We start from the raw sequence: 24066 nt of genomic DNA, 5'->3' as shown, positions 1-24066 counted from the left end.
TAAGTACATTCAAAATCTTTTCGAGACAAAACGTTCTAAGTTCTTCAAGGACCAAATCATCAGATCATCAAGAACATTTCTGTGATTAAATAATCACCAAGACTAATATATGTACATATTATGAGATCAACAACGTGTACTTAGGCTTCTGTCAAGGTGTGCTTGGATTTCGATAGATATAACCTATCTATCTCTGTGCTTGTTCTTTGTGCTCAATAACTTTGCGTGTACCAGATCACTGTGAGTTCACTTATCCCCTTTTCGTACATTTTGTTCAAGTTCTTTATCGGGGACTGAAAAGCATGAAAACTATTTTGTACTTATATATATATAAATATATATATGTTCTTGAACTGTCTACGTACTATTTTAGGATCGTATGAAAATACTTATGAAATGATTCTGAATTATCTTCTAAAGTGTATTTAGATCTTGAATGGGCAGGATCTTTAATGCATTTATATTGCTACACTTGTTCTCTGTTATGCACTTACTGATCTATGTATGAGTACTATTTCCACTGCTATCAATTCATATCCCACAGTTCAGGGAATGAACCGTAGGTAATCATGGACAGTGCTGTTAGGGTAGGTCCACCCTCATTCTCTACAGTTCTGGAGGATGCATATATTTGTACTTGTTCTGATCTAGACCATATTTAGCTTACTTGATTATGTGAGTTTACTGGCACCTTATCGTTCATCATTGCCAATCGGGTTAGCAGTGATTATATACATACATACAAAGTGCATTACTTGTTCTTAAACTGTTTTTACTTTTATAAAGTACTGTTGACATATGTACTGATCTTATGACTTGTTCTTAATATACATATTATTATTATGTATAACTATAAAGTACTTGATGTGAATCTCACCAACTGCTTTCGTAGTTGACCTTTTTGAACTTGCATGCTTTTCAGGCTAGGCTATTAGATCCTTTAGCATAGGAGTCTTCCTCCCTTTAGCTTATTCCTTTGGCAATGGTTCGAACGTACCAGATTCGTAGCTGTGAAGACTCTCTCCTGCTTGTTCAGTTTAGAGATCAAGTTCTTATAAGACAATTGTACTGTCTTTTGAATATTATCTAATTCTGGGTTGATCCCATGTGCTGTAATAACTTATGATACTTCTGATCTTTTAATGTTATTGGCTGTGTTTGAACTTGTACTGTGCGTGCTTGTGCTTATCTGTGCATCCCGTATATTCCGCTTTAGCGGGGTGTTACAAGTAGGAATTTACCCACCTACTAGCTCTTTCAAACAATTTGACTAGTAGGAATTTACCCACCTACTAGCTCTTATAAACAAAATCACATTATGCTAGTAGGACTTTACCCACCTACTAGCTTTCATTCATCAAATCAACATTTTGACTAGTAGGAATTTACCCACCTACTAGTCTTCATTTTTCAACAAACATATGGGTCATAGGAATTTACCCACCTATGACCTCTAATAACTAGAACATGATCATATGTATATACACTCACCTTAAACTTGGCTTTTTGGCACTATATGGCTATTAGGCTCAACTAATCTTCACCACCTATACAATATACAATATATATCTATAAGTTCCATTATCTCAATTCTTTCACAAACAACCACTTGAATTCACCATGAACTCATTTATTATGATGTTTGGCTACACAAAACATTTCAACACAATTTTTAAAACATAATTCTAGCCAAACATCCAAAAACATAGGGTTTATCACTTTGGGGTTTCATCATAAAGCTCATTTGCATTTACCCCAAATTTCTCCCTTTTAATTCCATTAGAGTTCTTTTCTAAAATCCAAAAATAACAAAAACCCCAATTTCAATCATCAAGAACCCTAATTTCTTAATTTAACAATTTAGAAGAATTTCTTACCTCAAAAGAACAATAAGACAATTAAAATCCAATTTCCACCTTTTCTTCCTTGCCAATTTCGAACTTCCCTCCAAAAATAATCAAACCCTCAATTGAATTTTAGTTCTTTAATTTGGATTAGAGAATTTAGGGAGTGAACTCATATACTTATTCCTTTTTTTTTTGTAGATTGGAAGATTGAAGAAAGTTGGGGAAAGAATGGTGGAGTTGTGAATCATCATATATCAAAAGGGCTGACACTTTGTGGCTTTGCCACGTTTTTTTAGTAAATTGAAATGGGTATTATACCCGCTAGCCACTAAAGTTCCAACTAATTTAACCCCATATTTCAAAATAAAATACTAGGAAACTAATTTAATGTCAAAACTATGATAAAAACTAATTTTATTTTACCTTAAAATATTGGGGTGTTACACCCACCAACCTGATTTTTTCTGGGTTGGGTTCGGGTTGGATTGTTGGGTTGTCAGGTCGACACGTTAACCCAATATCTTTAAAATAATTGAATTATATATAATAGTTCATACTCCACATTACACTAATTCATACGTCCTATTCTCATTTTTTATAGTTCTAACCTAAAGTAACTTCAAATACGAAATAAAAGGAGGTTTCAAAATTCTGTGAGATGATAAGTGATGTAGGATGAGGCGGTAAGTTTGTTAACTTTGTGCCAAGTATTAACAATACCCTCGTATTTCTTTTTTTTTGTACTCTTCGTTTTTGGCTTACACCATCAATGATAAAGCTTTATATTAGTTGATTTATTCCATTTTATATTTATATATATTTGCTTCTCGGTCACATGGGTTGGGTCATGGGTTGGCGGGTTGTGGGTCAGGGTTAAAATTTCTGAACTGAAACTTTTAGTGGGTTGGGTTAGGGTCAGAGTTTTTCAACCCGCCAACCCGAACATACCAACCCGAACCCGAGCCCATTGACAGTCCTAAAATAAAGACATAAGAAACATAGAGAAATCATAGTTAAAAATTAAAATTAATTTGTTAAAAGTGAATTGGATGAAAAAACAAAAAAAAGGATGGCCATACTGAGGAATGGAATCTATCTATTATAGAAATTAAAAAAAAAAAGGTTTTTTTCGTTAAAGAAAAAGAAAGTAGGCCGTGGTTTTGAAAAACAAGTTGATGCCTGATTATTTTCTAAGCCAAAACATAGGTAAAATGAAATTTAATTTATTTTAAACCATCGGTCATACATATGGCAACATAGTTGGACATGTTGGCAGGGGACGTTTGGACAGATTGCTAAATGTTGGGTTGTATGACTTAATCGTTTCATTGCTGTGAAGGTCATTAAAGTCCAACCTGCTTATTTTATTGACTTGATATTGATTTTATTTAATCGATTTCATATTGCTTATTGAACAGAAGACTATTGGCAAGTGAACAGTATGAGACAACAAAAGGGATTGTTCTAAACCTGATAGACTAGAATGACACAGTGATATTTTCTTAAGAGGGCCGAGCATACTACACTAATAGAAGGTAAATAGATTTTTGTTTTTGTTTATTTTTTTTCGTTCTGTACTCTATTCTAAAATGCAAAAACAAAAATCTGCATTTGCTAAAGATCAGTTTCCCCACTGAATTTTTCTCCAACACCCCAACAACCCGTTTTTAGCAAGAAATCATCCGAAAAAGACATGTGTGCTGCTAAAGGTTGTTTTAAACACCTGAAAACCATCTTTCTGGAGTTTGAAGAATGCCCAGCTTTTGTTGATAAAATGGATGTATTTTTCAAATTATATACTGTACACTTTTTGTTTCTCTTTTTTTTGAGATTAACTCTAAATCGTTTAGTCGAAATTTTTTGTTTGTGTTTGTAGTAAGTTTAGATATAACAAAGTGTAGATATTTTATATGGCGTTAATTTTCATATGTTTCATTCTTTAATTTCCGTATTGATTAAGTTGTGATATTGGTCATAGGGATTTAATATACATGAATTTCATTTTTTTAGCTTTGATTAATATATTTTGAGACTTCCCGTCCATTGGACGGGTCTGAACACTATTACAATATGCGTAAGGTACAAGTAACAACACCATAAATCATATACAATTTTTTAACTTTCTAACCATGGACTTGGTACAGGCCTACAAGCATAAGGTATAATTTAATAACTGCTTTCATCAACAACAACAAAATTAAAAAAAATACGGAGTACAATATTCTGAAACTTATGTCATCATCATCATCATTGTAGCTGTAGAATAGAAGAAAGAAAACTAAACAAAGAATCGGGTAAAATCTTCGTACTTAGAAGAAACATACATATGATGGATTTACACACGCAAACATGAAAGAGAAACAATGTTGGAGGCTTGCAGCAACCTCAGGTTGGAGTACGCGTTGCAATGACAGAGTCCTGGTTGCAGCGGTCAAATGGGGATACACACCAACAGTTGTTGACCATGGCGCGGTTGGGGGATGATGGTCATGGTGATTGAAGATTTTGTGAGTGCGATGGGTTAAAAAACTATTGTCAAATATGAGTTGTGTGGGAGAGACATGGTGGGATGGTGTAAATTATATGTATATTCTAATCGGTCTTCAACCTCAATAGTTTTTCGTTAGAGTAAGAATAAGATGAGTGAAAGAAAATAAAGGACTTTTATAATGAAAAATGAAAGCGCACAGTTTTCTTTGTCGAGCACCACCAGAGCAAAAAGTGTACCCCGACCAGCAAGTATTAGCGACGACGTCGTCGCTTAAAATGTACATGGGCCCTTTTTTGACGCGCAGCAGTGACTCCTGACCGTTGACGAGTATTAGCGGTGACGCCGCCGCTAATGATAAAACCTATTTTATTTTTATACCCAGGCGCAGAAGACAATTCACACATATATATTTTTCAAAAAACAAACCCGGCCATCAACCTTCTCTAACAAAAAAAACCCCACATCCGGCCATTAACCATTTTGTCTCCATATTCCGGCCATCAATCCCCTCACCCTCTCTATCATGAATCCGGCCACCCTTCCCCTCTGTTTGGTTACAAAATTCCGGCCACCCGCTTCAATTTCCGGCTACTTTTCAGGCGGCGAGAGAAAATCCGGCCACCCCACCTCACTTTTCAGGCGAGGTTTTAGCGGTGACTCTTTTCTTGGGGACCCGGTTCGAAATCCGGCCACCCCACTTTTCCGGTGACCACTTTTTCAACGTTTTCTTTGTATGTTTACTAACACTCATTTACATTTTATTGTTATTATTTTGAATATACGTTATTAGTTATCGAAATGTTATATTACTATAGTTAGAAATTATACGTTTGTTAGTTTGATTGTAAGAAATTTGTAGGATATGACTCTTAGAAATTATTGGTAGTTTATGATTATTGTTAATATGATTGTTAGTATTATGTTAGAAAACACATTTTGTTATGATTGTTAGAAATTAGTGTTAGAAAGGTTATGTTATTACTTATTATAGTTAGAAATAATATGATTGTTAGAAATTATATGATTTTTAGAAATTATTGGTAGTTTATGAGTATTGATAATATGATTGTTCGTATATTATGTTAGAAAAGTTATTATGATTGTAATTAGTGTTAAAAATGTTATGTTATCATAGTTAGAACGAGAAATGATTGTTAGACATTGTTGGTAGTTTATGATTATTGTTAATATGATTGTTAGTATTGTGTTAGAAAACACTAGTTAGTATTATTGTAATTGTTGATATAGTTGTTATTAGGTTAATATGATTGCAAGTATTATTGTTAGAAAAGAAGGTTATAAAAATAAGTTGAAAAAATGTGCTCATTTTAGGTATAATAAGTATAAATTGATTATACAAAAAGTTTTGTGTCCAAAATATTTTAATTTCAGTTGGGCCTTTTTTAACCTTGATAATTGTTTTTATTGATTTATAACTTGTGTATAACTTATGTAGGTTAAAATGACTGTCGTTCACGACGGAGATGGTGGTAATGACCCTCCAAATTGGGGGTGGAGTCCGCAATGGGGTTGCAGGCGTAGCGGGGGTAAGTATATATAGATGTATGTCAAATATATATATGTAGATATGTATATTTTTTTTTCTTAATTTTGTTTTTGCAGGGATGAGCTCAGGAGCTGCCACTGCTAACCAGAAACTGGAGCGGGAGTTTCAGAGGAAGGGAAGTTTATCTCTTTACTTTGACCCTTATCTACATTGTGATCCAAATGATGTCTTACGTAAGGCTGTTGAACGCATGATTTCGGCGGATGCCCTAAAGAACTATAGGGATAAAAAAAACCAAATTCAAGGCGAAATGGTTCACCGCAAGGGGTGGGTTAGATAATCTTGCCGAATTCGAAGATGACCCGCCGTATGCAATGCCTCAAGAAGTTTGGACGGGTCTACTGCGATTCTGGACCAGGGAGAACCGGATGCTTGTTGCCCAATGAAACGCGAATAACAGGCAAGAACAACGTCTTATCAGTACTCACGGTCACCAGTCCTACGCTCGGCGTCAACATGTTTGGGCTGTAAGTTATATGTACATATTTATATCCATATATATATATACACATACATATATATAACTTTGATTAATGTATATACAGGCTGCTCATGCGGGGCAAGAGGAGCCCCCGACTGAGTTCTTTTTACGGGCCCACACATACCGTGATGGGAGAGTGCAAGAAAGAGCTCTTCCCTTGCATGTAAGTTCTCGCACAACACTTAAATTCCTATCTGTTGTAAATATTTATTAAGTATACCTAACTTATTTTTTTGTTTATGATTTCATGTGGTACAGGCCCGACTTCAGGAATCCCAACGGATACTTTCCCAAGAGCCTAACCCCACCCCGCCAACGCATGCGTTTTTGGAAACTTTCGGGGCCCGATCGAGACATACCCGCGGGGTTGGGCGTATTGTTAGGGGAACCTGAGGACTGAATGTGGAGGTCCCGCGTCTAGATGACCCTCCTTTGGACACCCCAGCCCAACACCACCAAGACTAGGCTGGCCCATCAGGATCACAGTCGCCGGGCCCATCTGCATCACAGTTGCCGGGCTCTGATTACGTAAATCAATTCTTCAAATTTTCCCAGGTCAACCCTTGGGACCAGGCCGGGTCTAGCACGTCGGGATTCCCCACACAACGCTTGGGGGATTGGGGTTATAGACAACATAGAGATGGTAGTGATAGTGATAGTGATTAGTTAGTATTTTTTTTTATGAACTTTATTTATGTTTGTATTCTTGGTAGCTTTTCTTTATTTCTTTTTTTATTCTTTAATCTAATTTGTCTCAAGATTGTGTTTTGATGTCATCTGGTTCTTCATTTTGGATGAAAACATACCATTTTCTTCTTCTTTTGAATATATCATCAACAACAAAATCAAAGGTTATAGATTGACATGAATTATTCAGATTATCATAATCTTATTTTATCAAGAAGGAAGTTTGGAGGTTTTCTTTGTGAAGATTAAAATGTGTAGGTTTTCTTTGAAAGTAATCGTTTTTAACCATAAGTTTATGACGTTATATAAATGATTGAGCATGATACATAAACATACAAACATATCAACATTAAATTTTTTTACTATACCCAACATATATACAACATGTAATGAATTTAATCATTTATATCAATAGGAGGCCTAGGTGGTATTCTTGGGCAGTTTGCGTACATCCATTCTTGAAACGCTTGTTCTCGATGTGCGTACATTGATGCCACTGCACGTGCAGGACCGGTTGCGTGGTGAGTCCAGTCTGGATTCTTGTAAGTCATTGGGTACTCACATGCTAATTCCAAAATGGATTTCGTCATTTATGAGAGCAATAGTTATCGGTTGATCAAACTTTAATTGATCCAAGCCATGATGCATCGGGAATACTATGCGGGCGTCACGTAGGCTTATATAGTTGATTATTATACTCAACTTATTGGCCAGGAGGATATGGAACAACACTTTACTCATCCAATGGTCTTTGGGTGGCCATTTTTTATAATAAGATGTTTGCAACGACACTAATATGCGTGGGCCCTCGGGCCCATACATTTGCATATACCCCTCAAGGTCAGATTCAAACTCCTCGAGCATCTGCGTACGAACCCACTCTGAACCGTAGCCCTCATCTAGCCCCAAAGCAACAACGGTAGCTCGAAATCCACAACTACCATCTCCTTTGACATTCTATGCCCCGACAACATAAGGTCGAATGTACGTTGGTAACTCTGGTAGAACGACACGAACGACAAAGCCTTCAACAAGGGTGGACTTGAGAGATTGTAACACCCATTGATAGTTCGCCTCCTGCTCATTTACGATAAAAGCATAGGCTAATTTGAAGGTTTTGCCCGTTGAAGTCATGTCGACAATCTCAAAAAGCGGCATGTTGTACACGTTGGTTTTGTACGTGGCGTCTATTTCATTAACCCAGGGAAATGCGCGCCATAGGGTCATTGATGTTGGATGCATGAAAAAGAGGTTCTCCAACCGTCCATTTTACTATCTGTAGTAAACTGGTAAATGTAGTTTTTCTCCTGCAGCAGTGAGAACATAACCTACGACAGGTGAACAAGATATAGTAAATAAGTCACTTCCAACAACGTAGTGCATATCACTAATATGATGTTTGTACCTGCATTGGAGTATGCCTTGCTTGGCCCGACCTCCGTCTCGATTTCAGAAAGTTGGTAATGTCTCTTCTTCGAGTCAGGTATCCTGGAAATTTTCTTTTAAGGTTTACCGGGATATGGCGTGGGTACATACCGCGATCCGATTGGTTTTCCATAAATTCCTTTTCTTTTTCCGTCATCCGTTTCGCGTATGCATTTCCCTGCAGATTAGTAGCTGGATCATGATTGTGTTTCCAGTCCTTGACAGTGACCCTCCAACCACCATCATATCGTAGGCGGCCTTCCAGAGTAAAGGGACAGCCTATCTTGTTGGACCGTTTGGGTGCCCCAGTTAACCTTTTATCGCGTGGTTCACCGTGGTGACATATTAGTGTCAATTTATTGGCCACCTTTAACGAGTTGGTGTTCAATCGTCGTCTGACTAGAACATACCCCAACTCTTGTGCTGTTCTTTGAGCCCACTCTGTCAATTCTTCGAACGAAGTGAATACCTCCTCGGTTTCTAAGTCTCCAGCTTCGCAGTCAAATTCACCGTCTGCATCAGGTGTCTCAAACTTATCATCCAACACTTCAATACGTACGTTTTTTGGGTCTGCCCAAATATCCTCCAAACTATCCATCTGAAACAATTCAAGTAAACAAGTCAACATTTAGTTCAATAACTATTGATGGTATCCATACTATATAAATAGTTAGTACTTAGTACAATAACTATATACATAATTACACATAAGTATAAATCTATATCTATATTCATATATATATATATTTACGTAAGATATATACTTGTGCAAAAGAGAATTAACGATTTTGAAAACATTACTAAATGCAGTATATATAACGAGATTTTTTCCCAGTTATATGATCGAACGTAAAGGTGCAGAAACTATCCATAGAAGAGCATAAGCGGCGACGTCGTCGCTAATAATCCAACAGGACAAAATACGTCCGATCATATGATTGGCAGAAATGATCCCCGAGGTGCCACGTGGCATCATTAGCGGCGACGTCACCGCTAATGCTCGTGACCTGACACCTCTGGATCGGCCTTTGTCAGTCATTATTGCAGACATATCGGGCTCCACCATTAGCGACGACTCCCCTGGTTAAGTTGACTTTTTTTTGGTGGTGTTACCTTGTGTCCAATTTAAGCATGGGAGTTGTTTTGCTTTTATGAATATGTGAAAGAATATAAACATCTCAAACACGTGTAAGTGTACACACAACTGACTACACACTCCAAAAACATAAATTTTCTAACTAGGAAAAAAATTATTTAATCTGAAATGTTTGCAATTTATATACTTTCATTAAATTGTAAAACTTTAAATTTTATAAATGGTAGAATTAACTAATTAAATACTAGTATACCACTTTTCATTAATTGTTTGTTGTTGTAAATTTTGACATTTTAGTATTATAAACAAAAGTAAGTATCGTTGTTGGATTAAGTGTTTGTCGCATTTGCTTTTGGAGACAAAGATCATGATTTTAATCTTTATCTCATGCTAAAGTCGAAGGTCTTTTTCTATTATTTAGATAAAACCCGAAAGCAACCTCTCTACTATTACACTGAGACCCATGGGCGGTACTAAAGGGGGGCAAGGGGGTCCAATGCCCCCCTCCAAATTTAAATTTTGTCATGTATTTTTACATTTTTCATAAATTTTTAAAAAATTTCTATAGGTTTTTAACATTTTGCCCCCTTTTAGATTTATTTTTCATAAGTTTTCTAAGCTTGCTCCTTTCAGAATTTTTTCCTGGTATCGCCTTTGTAGAAACCCCTCATACACTGTCAAAATAATAGACAAAAAAAACCCTGTATAAGACAACAATGGTGTTTTTTTTTTTGAACATTCATAAATATATTAATAAACGGGAAAACTAGCGAGAAGCTAGAGGTACAAGGAGTAAGGATACAGGAACGGAAATTGGAAATAACAACAGGGAAATGAGGACCTAAAAATTAAAATACATCCATTTTGTCCAATCCATACGGTGTTTTGGGGATCTGTTAGAGAGCCACTGGTAGCTTATTCCTTTGAGGTCTTTTATAGCATAACGTAATGACGGGGCTTTGTTGGAGAAAACAACATCGTTCCTAATCTTCCAAATCGTCCAGCAAAAAGCAAGGATAACCAGGTTGATGAGGGGTCGTTTAAAGCAGCTAATGAGTGGATCTTTGTGGTAGTTGAACATATCTCTGATGGTTGAGGGTTGGAACAGGGGTAGCCGACACCAAGCAAGTAAGTGAGCCCAAAGGGAGGTTGCGAAGGGGCAGTGCAGAAACAAGTGATCAGTAGTCTCGCTGCTGATGTTGCACATGGGACAGGTCGTTGATGACACCTGGACATGACGGAGTATAAGTTGGTCGACTGTAGGGATTCGGTTCTTTTCCAGACGCCAACCAAAAACATTCACTTTTATGTGGACCATGCATCGTGGATTGGATGAGGTGCAATTCGGTTCCAAGAGAACTCCCAATTATGTGGACCATGCATCATGGATTGGATGAGGTTCTTGAATGATTTAACAAAGAAAATACCTGAAGCATCAGGGTTCCAAATCCATGTATCTTTAGTGGCGGTGAGGTTAACGCTAGAGAGTTGACAAAGCAAATCTTGAAACTGATGAAACTCAGAGTGAGAGCGAAGGGGTCTTGACCAGCACCATCTCCATTGGGAATATTGACTTTCATTCGTCCAACGGTCTTTGATGAAACATCCTTTCCATGATTCAAGCTTGAAAAGGTCGGGATAACGAGTACACAGCAGGGAGTCGCCAATCCAAGGGTCCATCCAGAAGCGAATATCTGCTCCGTTTCTGACTTTACCTATGAACAAAAGCTCCAAGCAAACGTTTAAAGGGGTGAGGTGAGAGCCGAGGTTGGCAATAACCTTCCAGGCTCCCACCAAATTTAGCTTAAGGGGTAAAGGGGTGCAGTTATGGTGACTAGCATGAATGGAGGTGATGACGTTAGCCCAAAGACTATGAGGGTCTTTACGATAACGCCACCACCATTTGGAGAGTAAAGCAAGGTTTTTGATATGTAAGCTTCCCAACCCAAGACCGCCCAATTCGATAGGAGCAGTAATATTGTCCCACGAAACCCAAGAGATTTTCCTTTTCTCAATAGAACTCCCCCAAAAGAAATTCATACGAATAGACTCAAGTTTAGAAATTACCCAAGCCGGAGCCTTATACAGAGAGAAGTAGTACGAAGGGAGGCTATCAAGCACCGAACGGATTAGTGTGATTCTACCCCCAAGGGAGAGGGTTGAGGCTTTCCACTGGGATAGGCGGGATTCAAAAGTTTGAATGACCGGTGTCCAGTGACGTTTCAAGTTCATATTCGCACCAACGGTTAAGCCAAGATAAGATAGAGGGATTTGGCCAGTTTGACAATTTAAGATGGCGGTGGAGGTGGAGATTGATTGATCAGGAAGATTAATGCTGAAAAAATTGGATTTATGGAGATTGACTTTAAGTCATGAGGCAAAATAAAAGCATCTCAGGATTCTGGCGGTGTTTTCAATGTGGGTGGTCGACCAGGAGCCCAGAAGGATAACATCGTCTGCATAAAGCATATGCGAGATGGACGACCCATTGTTGGGGAGTTTGAGCCCAGAAATTAGGCCCAAGTTGGTAGCACGTTGGATAACATTAGTGAAGGCTTCCATTGCAATGATGAAAAGAAAGGGAGAGAGGGGGTCACCTTGGGGAATGCCACGTTCACAATTGAATTATGAGGTAGGGCAACCATTAACAAGGACAGCCGATCTCGTGGAGTGGAGAATTCCATTGATCCAGGAGACCCAGAGAGGTGGAAATTCCATTTGCTCCATGATTGAAAGGAGAAAATTCCAATTGACCGAATCAAAAGCCTTCTCAAAATCGATCCTGAAGCAGTAGGCTTCATGCTTGCTCTTCTTTAACCAGGTAATAATTTCATTAAGCATCAAGGGGCCATCAAGGATGTTGCGATCAACAAGAAAGGCAGATTGGGTTGGCGAGATAATCTTGGAAATGACTCGCTTGAGACGGTTTGCTAGGGTTTTGGAGATGGTTTTTTGATGCATCCAATTAAAGTAATTGGATGGTAGTCGTTTAATGATTGCACAAAAGACTTTTTAGGAATCAAGGTGATATATGAAGAGCTGCAGCCATGGCTGATTCGTCCGGTGTGATAGAAGTCGATCAGGATGTTGAGAAAGTCCATCTTAAATTCATTCTAGTATTTTTTGATAAAACCAAATTTGAAGCCGTCCGGTCCAGGTGCTTTGTCACTGTCGCAGTCTCACACAGCCTGAGAAATTTCTTTGAGGGTAAATGGAGCTATTAAAAGGCTGGCATCATCATGGGAGAGGGTTTTAAGCCCTTGGCATAGTAGTCTGGGCCTAGACTTAATGGGCTCGGCGAACTTGTTTTTAAAAAAGTCTAGCGCGGCCTGACGGATTGTAGGAGGATCTATATGCCAATTTCCGTTAATATCAAGCCCATTGATGCGATTCCTGGCTTTGCGATAGTTGATGAAACGGTGGAAATAAGCGGTGTTTTCATCGCCACACTTTACCCACTTATAATTGTTTTCAACAATGGTGTTAGATTTACTATTATAAACAAAAGTAATGAAACGGTATAAAACACGTTAAAAACTTAAAATTAACATGTATTTTAGTCCGTCACAAAGTGCAGGTAATATTATAGCTAAAAGTTAAGTTTTCTTACAAGTATTATATATATTAATAGTATGTCTAATGAGCTTGACATGTCGGAATATAATAAAAAATAATCTAACACTTATAATTTGGTATGTAAACACGAAATCAACATGTAAAATCTCATTTTTCGCTAACATATGTCAAAACCCACAGCGGGAAGAAAAACTAGTATATACTTAAATACCAACGTGGGTGCTGCTCACACAAAGTACTGTAGCTAATAGTACAGATTCATATGCATAAAGTACAAAACAGTAATACAAACTTTTAATACTGGTCACGGTTACAACTTCTATGCCAACTACTACTGCAACTCCCACCGGAATAACCACCATCCACCGGTCTCCTCTCTCCAATGGTCTGCCGCCGGGCTTAAGGGTCAACATCAACAACTAAAAATTATTGATATGTCTAACAGCATTTCTCACAAAAATACATAGAAGATTGGATAGGCAAAATACCCACAATTGGAAATTTAAAAAATAAAATTAAAAATCTATACATAAATTGATAATCCACAAATAAAAGATTGCAATAACATTACACGAAAGTGAACATTCCACACCTGAAAACAAAAGATTGTTTGTCAGTTGAAAATTTTGTGAGTTATCAAAGCTTTGCTTCATCGAGATTTAAGAAGAAAAACATGTGTAAAAGTGATTTCTGGGTTAACATGTTTTAAAAATGAAAGAGAGAGACTCATATGTATGATTTTTCCTTTTCATTTTCTTGAAGGGTGATATATGCTTTTACATTTTTGTTACTATTTCAATTGATATTGTCTTAAAGTTTGATAGCTGGCAACCAAAATAGCTTGGTGTTGGTGTTTTAGAATGCTTCCCAATACAAGTATACATAGCCTTTCAGAAAACAAAATACACGTATACATTAATATGTAGGCAAACAAACACAAATTCTTATTTTATTTCAAATTTAGCATATACTCGTATATATATACACTTAATTACGACTAATGCCTGCGCAATGAAGCAGCTGTGGGGATATTAATGACGAAGATGCTATGATGCACTGAAACTCCAAACAGTTAGCCGTACCTGTTTCGGAAAATTCATGGGAACGGAAACTCGTACAAAACGCGTACGAAACGTTTCCTTTAAGTTTCCGTATATACCGAAACGTTTCTATGAAGTTTTAATACCATATCTAATTAATATTAGAGTTTCAATGAGTTTATTGTATTCCAAAAACGACTGTTATCTTGCGACTATGCATACCCCCAAACACAAAGCAACTAAATATACAATTCAGATGACCATCAGGCTTTTGGTATTTCAAAATTGATTAGTAAAAATTTAATTCGTGATTACCAGTCACCATCAAACATATATTATAAAACTATGCATATATAATTATATTTAATCTTTCAAGTCTCAAGTCTCTCTATATAAATCAAACATATTTTTATTTTTTTTATATTTTAATCTCCGTATCTTTGCCGTACTCGTATCTTAAATTTTTTAGTTTTGTCGTTTCCCGTTCCCGTATCGTTCCCGTGCCCCTTTACCGTATCCGTTTCGGTGCTACATAGCGAAGATGATGGTTGTGACGGAAGTGGGGACGGTGATGGGGAAAACGATAGTGGTGAATGTAAAAGCAGTTGATGTTAAATGAGGTATTGTAGTTACTTTAAGTGTTGGGGGATCTATACTGAAAATTATTTCATTAAGGGTATTATAGGTATATTAGATGGAGATGTTTAAATTAGTGAATAAAGGAAAAAAATATTCTTGGATTTTCAATGACAAAAAGTTTAAGAGGAAAAAAAAAAGTTGTTTGTTTTATTAAATAGTATAGATTAAATGTCTTTATTTATCGACTGATTTTCTTATGTTTTTTATTACACTAATAATTTAAAAGTATTTATATTACAATTTAAATTATCTTTTACACCACTTTTTATTATCGCGTTTACTATTATGAACCTATCAACAATTTTTCACGCGTTGCAAATTTTACAATATATTGTTATGTTTCTCGGAGCAACTTCCGGGTATAAAAACTAGTTTAACCTAAACATATAGATATAATATTACTTGTCCAAATACCAATTGTGGAATGATGAGATCTTATTTTGTTTTAGATTGTTATCTAGTTTAAACATTTCAATGTCTAACCGTAATAATTACCTTTAGCTACTTATATAGTTGTACAATACTACTTGTTAGTAAGGGTAGTAACAGAGGTGGCTCAACAGTACTATGGATTAGGTGGTCCCCTTAGGCCCCTAAATTTTTGAGGCCTCAATATTTTGTATATTCGACTTAATGTTTGGATTTTGGACTAACTATGATATATAATTTGCATTATAATAACGCCCTTATTGGTTTTGGTATCAACATCCATATTTTTTTTTATTACTAGTAGTTTATAATAAAAACTGAGTTACTTTTTTTTTTTTGCTTTTCCCTTTTACTCTAATTTATATGGTAATGAACTAGGCCTCAAAAATTTATACCGTTTGAGGCCTCAAAAAACCTTAAACCGCCGTTGGGTAGTAATTCTTGTTATACTTTGTTAGATGTTCAGGTAAAAGTATTTCTAATATAATCATGAGTTACCCTTATTAATCGTCGTGCCTTTAGGTGGACTAGTGAAATTTTTTCCGTTGATGACAGAGATTGAAATGGGTAAAGTTGATTCTTTCTATTAATCGTCGTGCCATTAGGCAGATTAGTATTTCTCCCATTGGGTATAGGTAGGAGGTAAGTTAAACCCACGATACGAGTAATTCACACCTTCAAGGAGAAAAAATACTAACTAGGTAAAAAACATGAAAAATGTTAAATGCATTTTTCTGAAAAAATTATGCTCTTCATATAAAATTTTATATTAAGTATACAATTATTAATGTATTATATATATAAGCAAAATCTTAAAGATTTTGTTTAGCAAAATCTTAAAGTGTTTCCTCGCTTAATGCTCTTAATAGTTAATTTTATGCAGTTAGTATATGATATTACCTATTAATTAATTAATAACTGAGATGTAAAACAGAAGCAGCATATTGTGATAGTGTATTGGGGCATGTAACTATGTAAGTATGTAATAACAAAAACAAAGTCACTCTATTCATATTTCCTCAGTGATTATCATGTTTTTTACTTTTTAAGGATTTCAAATTTTGGATAACCAGAAAACAAATATTTTTCCACGAGTAAAATGGCTGTCTTTCAAAAACTTTCACTAAAAACAGAAGACAATGAATTTTGATAATACGGAGTGATACTAACAAGCTATTACATGTATAAAAACTGGTTCCTTATATACAAAGTAATAAACACCTAACATTTAAGTATATAAGATATACTAGTCCTAATATCTGTACGATATACGGTAGCTATATAGATTGTATCGTAAAGAAATTTGAATATCCCTCATACATGATTCGTGAGTATAAAATAAAATGTGGTTAAAATAAATCGATGATTGAAGCTAAATTTTAATAAACAGTAATGATAAATATAATATATGTTTAGTTAGAGTTTTGTATTTACCTTAATTTTTTAGAACCACGTTAAAATCGAAACTTGTAAGCATAGTGGATGATGGAAAATAGTCTTGTGATTTCGGATGGTAAACTCAAAGTTTTGAAGTCTTCATGTTAATAACTTATTATAATTAATATAATTGATAGGAGTTGAAAAATTGAGGAAAAAAAATAGACAATTTATTAATGAGAAAACGATCAATCAAATAAAGTTATAATGTCTTTTGTATTAATAAGCCAAGAGTTATAGTTTAATTCTAAATCTAATAAGGAAATTGAATTTATATACGATTAAAAAAAATCTAACTTGACAAAATAAATAAAATAAAAAGACACGTGTCAGATTAAAGATTACGCCACGTGTCAATTTAATTACATGTCAATTATGTTTTAGTTTATTGATAGCTTATAATGCAACCAAAACCAATTATCTATTGCTACAGTCACATACAAAATTACTATGGACAATTGGACATGTTGTTAGGAAATTTCACTAAAACATCAAATTAGTTCACATCCTAATCCTAAATTACCATTTCATATGTGACTAGTACTATTAAACTTTTGTCCAGAATCTGACAATGCCCACAAAAGAGAAAAAAAAAATTCTAAGATTTCAAAAAACCAAAAATTCTATACCAAAAAGCTTCTCATAGCCCAACTTCCAATCCTTCTCAAGGTACTCTTAACTCTCTTAGCCCAAAACTAATCTCCAATTGTACCCTTAACTGGATTGGGCCTCTTACGTTTTATATTACTCCCCCCATTCTTTAAAATCCACACGTGTATTAGTGTAGTATAGCCAGTGCCACTAATTATCTGAAAATGATTTGAAGAATACTCCAAAAAAATCAAACAATAAACTCTTTTAAGGATGAAAGGTGTGGCATTGGCACGGTAGTAACCAATAACGGCTTGTCACTTGTCCAAAACCATAACTTGTCAAATCAAAGGGTATGGTTGCCAAATCTTACCGATAACTTCTTTTTAACTATAGGGTTCAAATTAGGAGGTTGGGAAATCGATCGACGTCGATAGGAAATACGCCATAGCTGTAAACATATGTTTATCACTTTATCCTGCCGAGATACGGCCCAGATTTTTTATTACCCGCTTATCATCATCACCCATTTAAATCGGATTCCGGCAACATAAATATTCGTATTTATTTACGAAAGAAAAGTTTTACAATTTAGTTTGTAAGTAGCCATTTCAACTTAACTACTCATCCATTAACTATTTCACACCATCAAAGTTTGTATATCTACAACTAAACTCTACTTCTTCTTATCATGCAATCTTTTAGAGACATTACTATAGATAAAACAGATATACACGATCACACTTAAAAGTAGATATTACAAGAAATACAAATTTAAGATGAAAAATATTCTGATTATATAAATCTGATAAAAAGGCCTAAACTAGTTAAGTGTAAATTGTTCCATTTTGGCAATGGCTACTACTACATATTAACACAATTTATATTCGGCCAATATTGAACTTTTTTCTAAAGCAATGTTATTTTAATACCCCAAAAGGGAGTGCAAGCTAGCTAGGGAGCCAAGGACTCAACCAAAATGTCAAAAACATGTACATCTTCATCCACATTTAAAGTCAACTTTATTGAAACAAAATCATCAGTCATTATGTAATTAACCTTGTTGTAACTCTCTTCCAGCAGCTCCATTTGATATCCAGCATTTTACTCCGTATGAAATGCAAGATATGTCAAATTTCAAATATGAAGAAACATATCAGTTCATATATATATATATACAGCAGGCTCAACATCTGTGTCTTTTGCTTGAGTGATACAAATTCTCCATCTCCAAAGGGCCCAAAGTGATCATAATACGTATCATATTATGCTGCACAATGTACAACTGTGACATTGTAGTATATGGCTAATAAAGATTATGGTGGGGATATCACTTCTCAATATTTTGAAATTATATACAGTTGGCCAAACATTAGTAACTCCTCATGCACACAAACGTACCGCAACCCTATAAGCTACACTTGTTCAGTAGTTAGGACTACTATATTAAGGATAAAACACCATAAAGGTTTGTTAGAGCAGCCGTACGGTACTGCTGCTGTTCTGATCATTTTCCCATAAAAGAATGGCCGGGTTAACCGGTTAAACCTACCATTGACCATCCATGAACAACCCTGGGTGTCACAGTACTGATTTTGTTACTTCAAGTCTTCAACAGATAGTGTTTCCTAATCTGCATAACACCATGTATATAATAACCTTTATATTGTTTAACTAGAAGCTCCCCAATACCTCTCTTCTCTATTCGTGCATCACTCGTCCTTATCCCAAGCATATGTGCACACAATTGGGTTGGACTAGTCCTTGGATGACTAGTCCTTCAAGGGACGAGTTATATATATATATATATGAGTGTGTGAGGTGTTTAAGGGATTAATGGTATAAAAGGTGAGTCTAGGTAGGACTAGTCATTTGCATTGGGTATGTTTTGGGGGATTAGTCATTTTTGCTGATGTGGCGCTAACTGGGACTAGTCCTTCTGAGGATGAGTCCTGCTCCTGGTAAGCCTCTTACTACAATATATCTTTGGTTACTTCTTGTTTTATTGTAGCAAAGATACAAATTAACCCACATTGAAAATTGATGTTTATTAGTACCTATTAAATTGTTCTGTATCTTTTGTCTACATTTCATTGTAAAATTCTTGAATGTTTTCTTGTTTTGTCCTATTCTTTGTAGCTGTTATACAGTAATATTTGTGGGTCTCATGTTGATGATATGATTTGGGGTTCAGCCTTACCTTTTTCTATTTTGAACCTATGTTACTTTAATTGAGAAAACAACCAAAATATGAAGAAATAGAAAAAGACATAAGACATACTATAATGATAATATATGTCTTTGATTTAGTTATAAATAGTTTATCGTTAATCAACATTGTTTCAAGGGTAAAACTATTATAGCTAGGACTCGAGGCCTTAACCGTTACTTCATATATGTAATAAGACTCCAAAATTTTGTGAAGCTTCGGTTGCCTGCTTTCATAGAATTAACTTGGAATCTAGTGAAGGAATAATCATCATATAAAGGCGTGGGAGTTTCATAGATTACAATAAAAAAATCACATGCTACCGAAAGCGCCTAGAATGATGTTGAAGGCTAGCTATAGCAGCATAAGCCAAATGAACACAATTCGGGTTAGATAAGGCTTAGCCAATATGAACCAGTGTCGAACCAAATTGAGGAATGTGTGATGATTTTTGTGGTTGTAGGTTAATAGTACTTATTTAAGATAAGGTCATCCCTCTCAACATCTAAAAGATGTAGGTTTTCACCTCTCATTTGACTGACTGTACAATATTATTGGTAAGGCAGTGGCAATATTGGACTATTGGTAGTGGTCCCAGTACTAATTGTGTTCTTCATCATCTTTCTATTGGTATCTATGTGATGTATATATGTTCTATTATGTGAATGAGGATTGTTGTTTGTCAACTTGTTTGGTCGGGGCCCCTGGGCGGTTCTTTTGATATAAATTGTGTATTAAGTTCGGAGAGTTTCATGCATACTACATTGTACTATATATGATGATTATTGAACATGTGTTTCATCTGTGACAAGCAGAGGTGGAACTAGAAGGAGGTTAGAAGGGTGCCAACAGTGACCAGCATAGTCATGACCAATGAGGACATTGACTCTTCAAAGGGTGGGATATTGGTACGATCCTACATGTATCGGCCAAGTATATGGGTTTGGTTGGTGTTTTATAAGTATATGTGTCCCCTCGTCCTTTGAGCTAGCTTTTAGGAGTGGGTTCTACACCTAGCTTATGGCTTGACGCTAGCCTATTAATTATGGGATGAGTTCGTATCAAATTAATGGCCCTATATCAATTTTAACTAGCTATTGGAAAACAAAAAGTGTCGGGCAAGTCGGGTCAAAATGGTGGGTCGGCTTAAATTTGGCTCGAGTTAAAAAGGACAATTTCTTGGTACAAGTTGAGAACCTTCACTATAAACGCTATTTTTCGATCCACACTTAATTTCTTACTACAATATTAATAAATAGTGCAGCAAATATGTTTACCAAAAGTACACACTCAGTAAAGCTTAGTAGTAACACCTATTATCGTAAGTAATTGCTGTATTTATATATGCCTGCTAAATGGAAGCTAACAGTCTAACACATGACCTTAATCGACCCATTTACAAGTGAAAGGGTGGAAAAAAAGATAAATTGTTGTGCATTTACGACCGTTAAATCTCTTGACATGACAATGAAGCTAAAAGTAGACATCAATTATTTGTCGTGCTCAAGTTTATTTCTCATCAATTTGTACTCGTACGAGAATGCTGGATGTATACGTCACTGTGTAGTCCTTGATCGATCACTTTTGATCAGAAAGTGTACATCAAGCTAGGGAAGCCACAGGCCGATATAACTTATCCAAGAGTAATATAATTGGTGGATAATTTACGTACCCTTGTAACCTTGAGGAAAGGGAATTTAGCGTAGTCTGATTTGCGTAGACATATGCACCTCTTTCTTTTGCAATTTTTTGACCCGCTGTCTGATCATGACGATAATTGTCGTATCAAGTCTGAGTAAGCAGATATATATGTTTAAAGGAATTCATTTTCCCTAGCTAGCTAGACAATATGCACCACTTGAAAAGCTAAGTATATATCTAGCTATCAACTTTAATTTGTTGAACATGGATCAGCAAGTTTAGGAAGATGACAAACCAGCTACTTGACAAAAATCTGCTAGAAAAAACAGAAACCAAAAGCTAATATAAAGAAACATTGAATCTGTAATTAAAAATGAGCTTTGGTACCAAAATATCTCTCAAGGTTTTCATGTATGAAAACAGAATTAATCCTTAACTCCAGATCATATGAATATCACTAGTCTTGCATGTGTCCATCAACCAATGGTAGAGCAAGAAACTGCCACGTCGGAAATCCTAGATGCCAACATGGCAACAATAAGTAGCTAGCAAGCAGCATACTTCATACCCCATGTATATTCAGTAAATTGATTGAACAAGGATATACGCGGAATGCCATTTGGCGCATCCTGATTTGTTTAAGGTTATCAAGGTTGATAAATTGGTTTGCTTTAATTAATTAATGGTAAATTAAAGATGCATATACGCCTCCAAGTAGCTAGCTAGGATTGGTGGCTGCCTAATAGGACTCCTAGAAGACAGAAATGTTCAATTTCCAAATCTCCTCTAGTCTCTTCTCCACCAGTTATAGTCTATCTCTCACATGGCCTAATTGGCCCACCCCACCATCTCTCCTTCATTTTCATCTCTATTTAACTTTCTAGCTAGCTATTGGATTTTTCTTACTTCATGATCATCCCTACCTAGCTCAATATCCTTGCCCTAATTCTTAATTTCATTCATTCCGATCCTTATAGACGTACATCCAATTATGGGTGACTCTTCTGCTTCATACATACACATGGTACGTAACAAGCTAGCTAGCTAGAACGAAGAAACACGTACATATATATATATAGTATATGATACATAGATATATATCTAGCTAGTTTATATATGACCATATATATATATATAACAAGTTTTTGATCTAGCTTGTTTTTCATATATATATAGGTACAACACATGATAGAGAAGTGTTTGATCTTCAAGATGAGCAAAGAAGAGTGCATGGAAGCCCTTTCTAAACATGCAAATATCAAACCTGTCATCACCTCAACCGGTTAGTTTCTATATATAAAGATTTTCATTAGAATGCAAGCATGCATGCGCTTGCACACACGCATGATATAACTACTTAATTCCTTTATGATCTAGTACCCGTGTTCTTGTGAACTTCTTAAACTTGTCTAATTTGTTTGGGAACTTAATATCCTTATAGTAGCTGTTGTATGAGTACGTGTCATATGCGTTTTTAGGTTACGTGATCACTCTGTTCACACACTAATTAATTAACATAAGGATTTCATTAACTTAAAGTGACGGGATACACAAATTAAGTTACCGATGGGTTCTCCTAGCTATGGGATGGAATGATATATGCTATCCCCTAACCCGTTATATATATACCTTGCTAATGTATTTTTGGTCTTAGTGCTTTCGTTTAAAGGTGGCAAGATGGATAATTAAGCTGGTAGACTTGAGTTGTTTTACCTACTAAGACTTTTTTAGTCCTTTTTCAAAAACCCATATGCATAACAAATGCTTTAATAATGACTACAAAAACAATATTAGTACAATTGTTATCTAAATAATCCGATTTAGAAGGTTTTACGCATGTAATGAACATAATCCATCTTTAGCAAGTTTTCTACTAGTTTAACCCGTCCATTTTTAGTTAAATCTCTTTTTGACATGTTTAACCCATGTATAAACAATTGCAGTGTGGAAAGAGTTAGAGAAGGAAAACAAGGAGTTCTTTGAGTCATACTCCGCGTCCCAATCTTCAAGCGGATCAAATCGTTTGTCTGAAGCTCAAACTAGCGAGTTGATTCAAAAGATGATAGCGGACAATCAATCAAACAACTCAGATAAAGATGACGACGACTAATTAGCTTCGTACGTGTTGATCAATAAAACATATATATGCCATATAATATGTTAACTATATATTTCTAGCTAGCTAGTAGTATCGACATATATATGTACAGGGTGAAGCATGCATTATTAATGGTCGTACGTCTTACCAGCCTGAAGAGTGAGATGACTATATTGCCCTTGGACAATGATTAGCTCATTTCAGAAATGATATATATATATATAGGGGTCTTTCAATATATAAATTCAGATGGGGGGTGGGGATATTGAATCTTAGTGTATCAAATGTGCTAGGAATTTAAGAAGTCACTGTCCAATGCGTGCTTCAACATAATATGTAACAACATTGGTGAGATCTCATTTGATGTGAATATGTATATATATATTTGTTCCTTTTTTGTTCTTATGTTTATATATAATAAATGAAGCTAAATCTGTTGGTCCATCAATTGTCCATTTCATATACTTTAGGTATACGTTTTTAATTTGATCTTTTTTACATTAGAGTAAAAATTAAAATATCTGTCATTTGTTCGGACTATGTCCCAAGTTTTTGTTGTAAAAATCGGAGATAACATATATATACATTTGTTTAATTAGCCTTCCAAATCGAAGCGAGTTTTCTAAAAGTTTCAACTTTCAAATGTGACATATCGATTAACTAAATGAAAACGTTTAATCATTCGAATGTATGATCATAATCATTTGATTCTTTCTGTTAATGACTCTAAAACAAATTCAAAATTAATCTTTAAGGCTTATATCAATTTTTATGTACTTTAATCTACAAATGGTTTATTAAAATAACTTAAA

General features: G+C 35.4%; 1 protein-coding gene across 1 annotated transcript; it reads left to right on the top strand.

Annotated features, from left to right (window-relative positions):
- The first annotated feature begins 22046 nt into the window (after nt 1-22046).
- On the top strand, nt 22047-23657 carry LOC122588861. Its single transcript, XM_043761077.1, has 3 exons — nt 22047-22180; nt 22333-22438; nt 23100-23657. Exons 1-3 carry the CDS (start codon nt 22148-22150, stop codon nt 23264-23266), a joined length of 306 nt encoding a protein of 101 aa, XP_043617012.1. The 5' UTR covers nt 22047-22147; the 3' UTR covers nt 23267-23657.
- Nucleotides 23658-24066: the final 409 nt, after the last annotated feature.

Source organism: Erigeron canadensis, chromosome 2 (genome assembly GCF_010389155.1).
Source record: "Erigeron canadensis isolate Cc75 chromosome 2, C_canadensis_v1, whole genome shotgun sequence".
NCBI classification, from domain to species: domain Eukaryota; kingdom Viridiplantae; phylum Streptophyta; class Magnoliopsida; order Asterales; family Asteraceae; genus Erigeron; species Erigeron canadensis.
The sequence above is the reverse complement of the archived record's forward strand: the minus strand, read 5'-3'. Positions and strand labels throughout refer to the sequence as shown.

Coding starts and splice junctions, on each gene's coding strand:
- LOC122588861 (XM_043761077.1), top strand. CDS start 22,148: ATGGGTGACTCTTCTGCTTCATACATACACATG. Junction 22,181..22,332: donor CTGCTTCATACATACACATG/GTACGTAACAAG, acceptor ATATATATATAG/GTACAACACATGATAGAGAA. Junction 22,439..23,099: donor ACCTGTCATCACCTCAACCG/GTTAGTTTCTAT, acceptor AAACAATTGCAG/TGTGGAAAGAGTTAGAGAAG.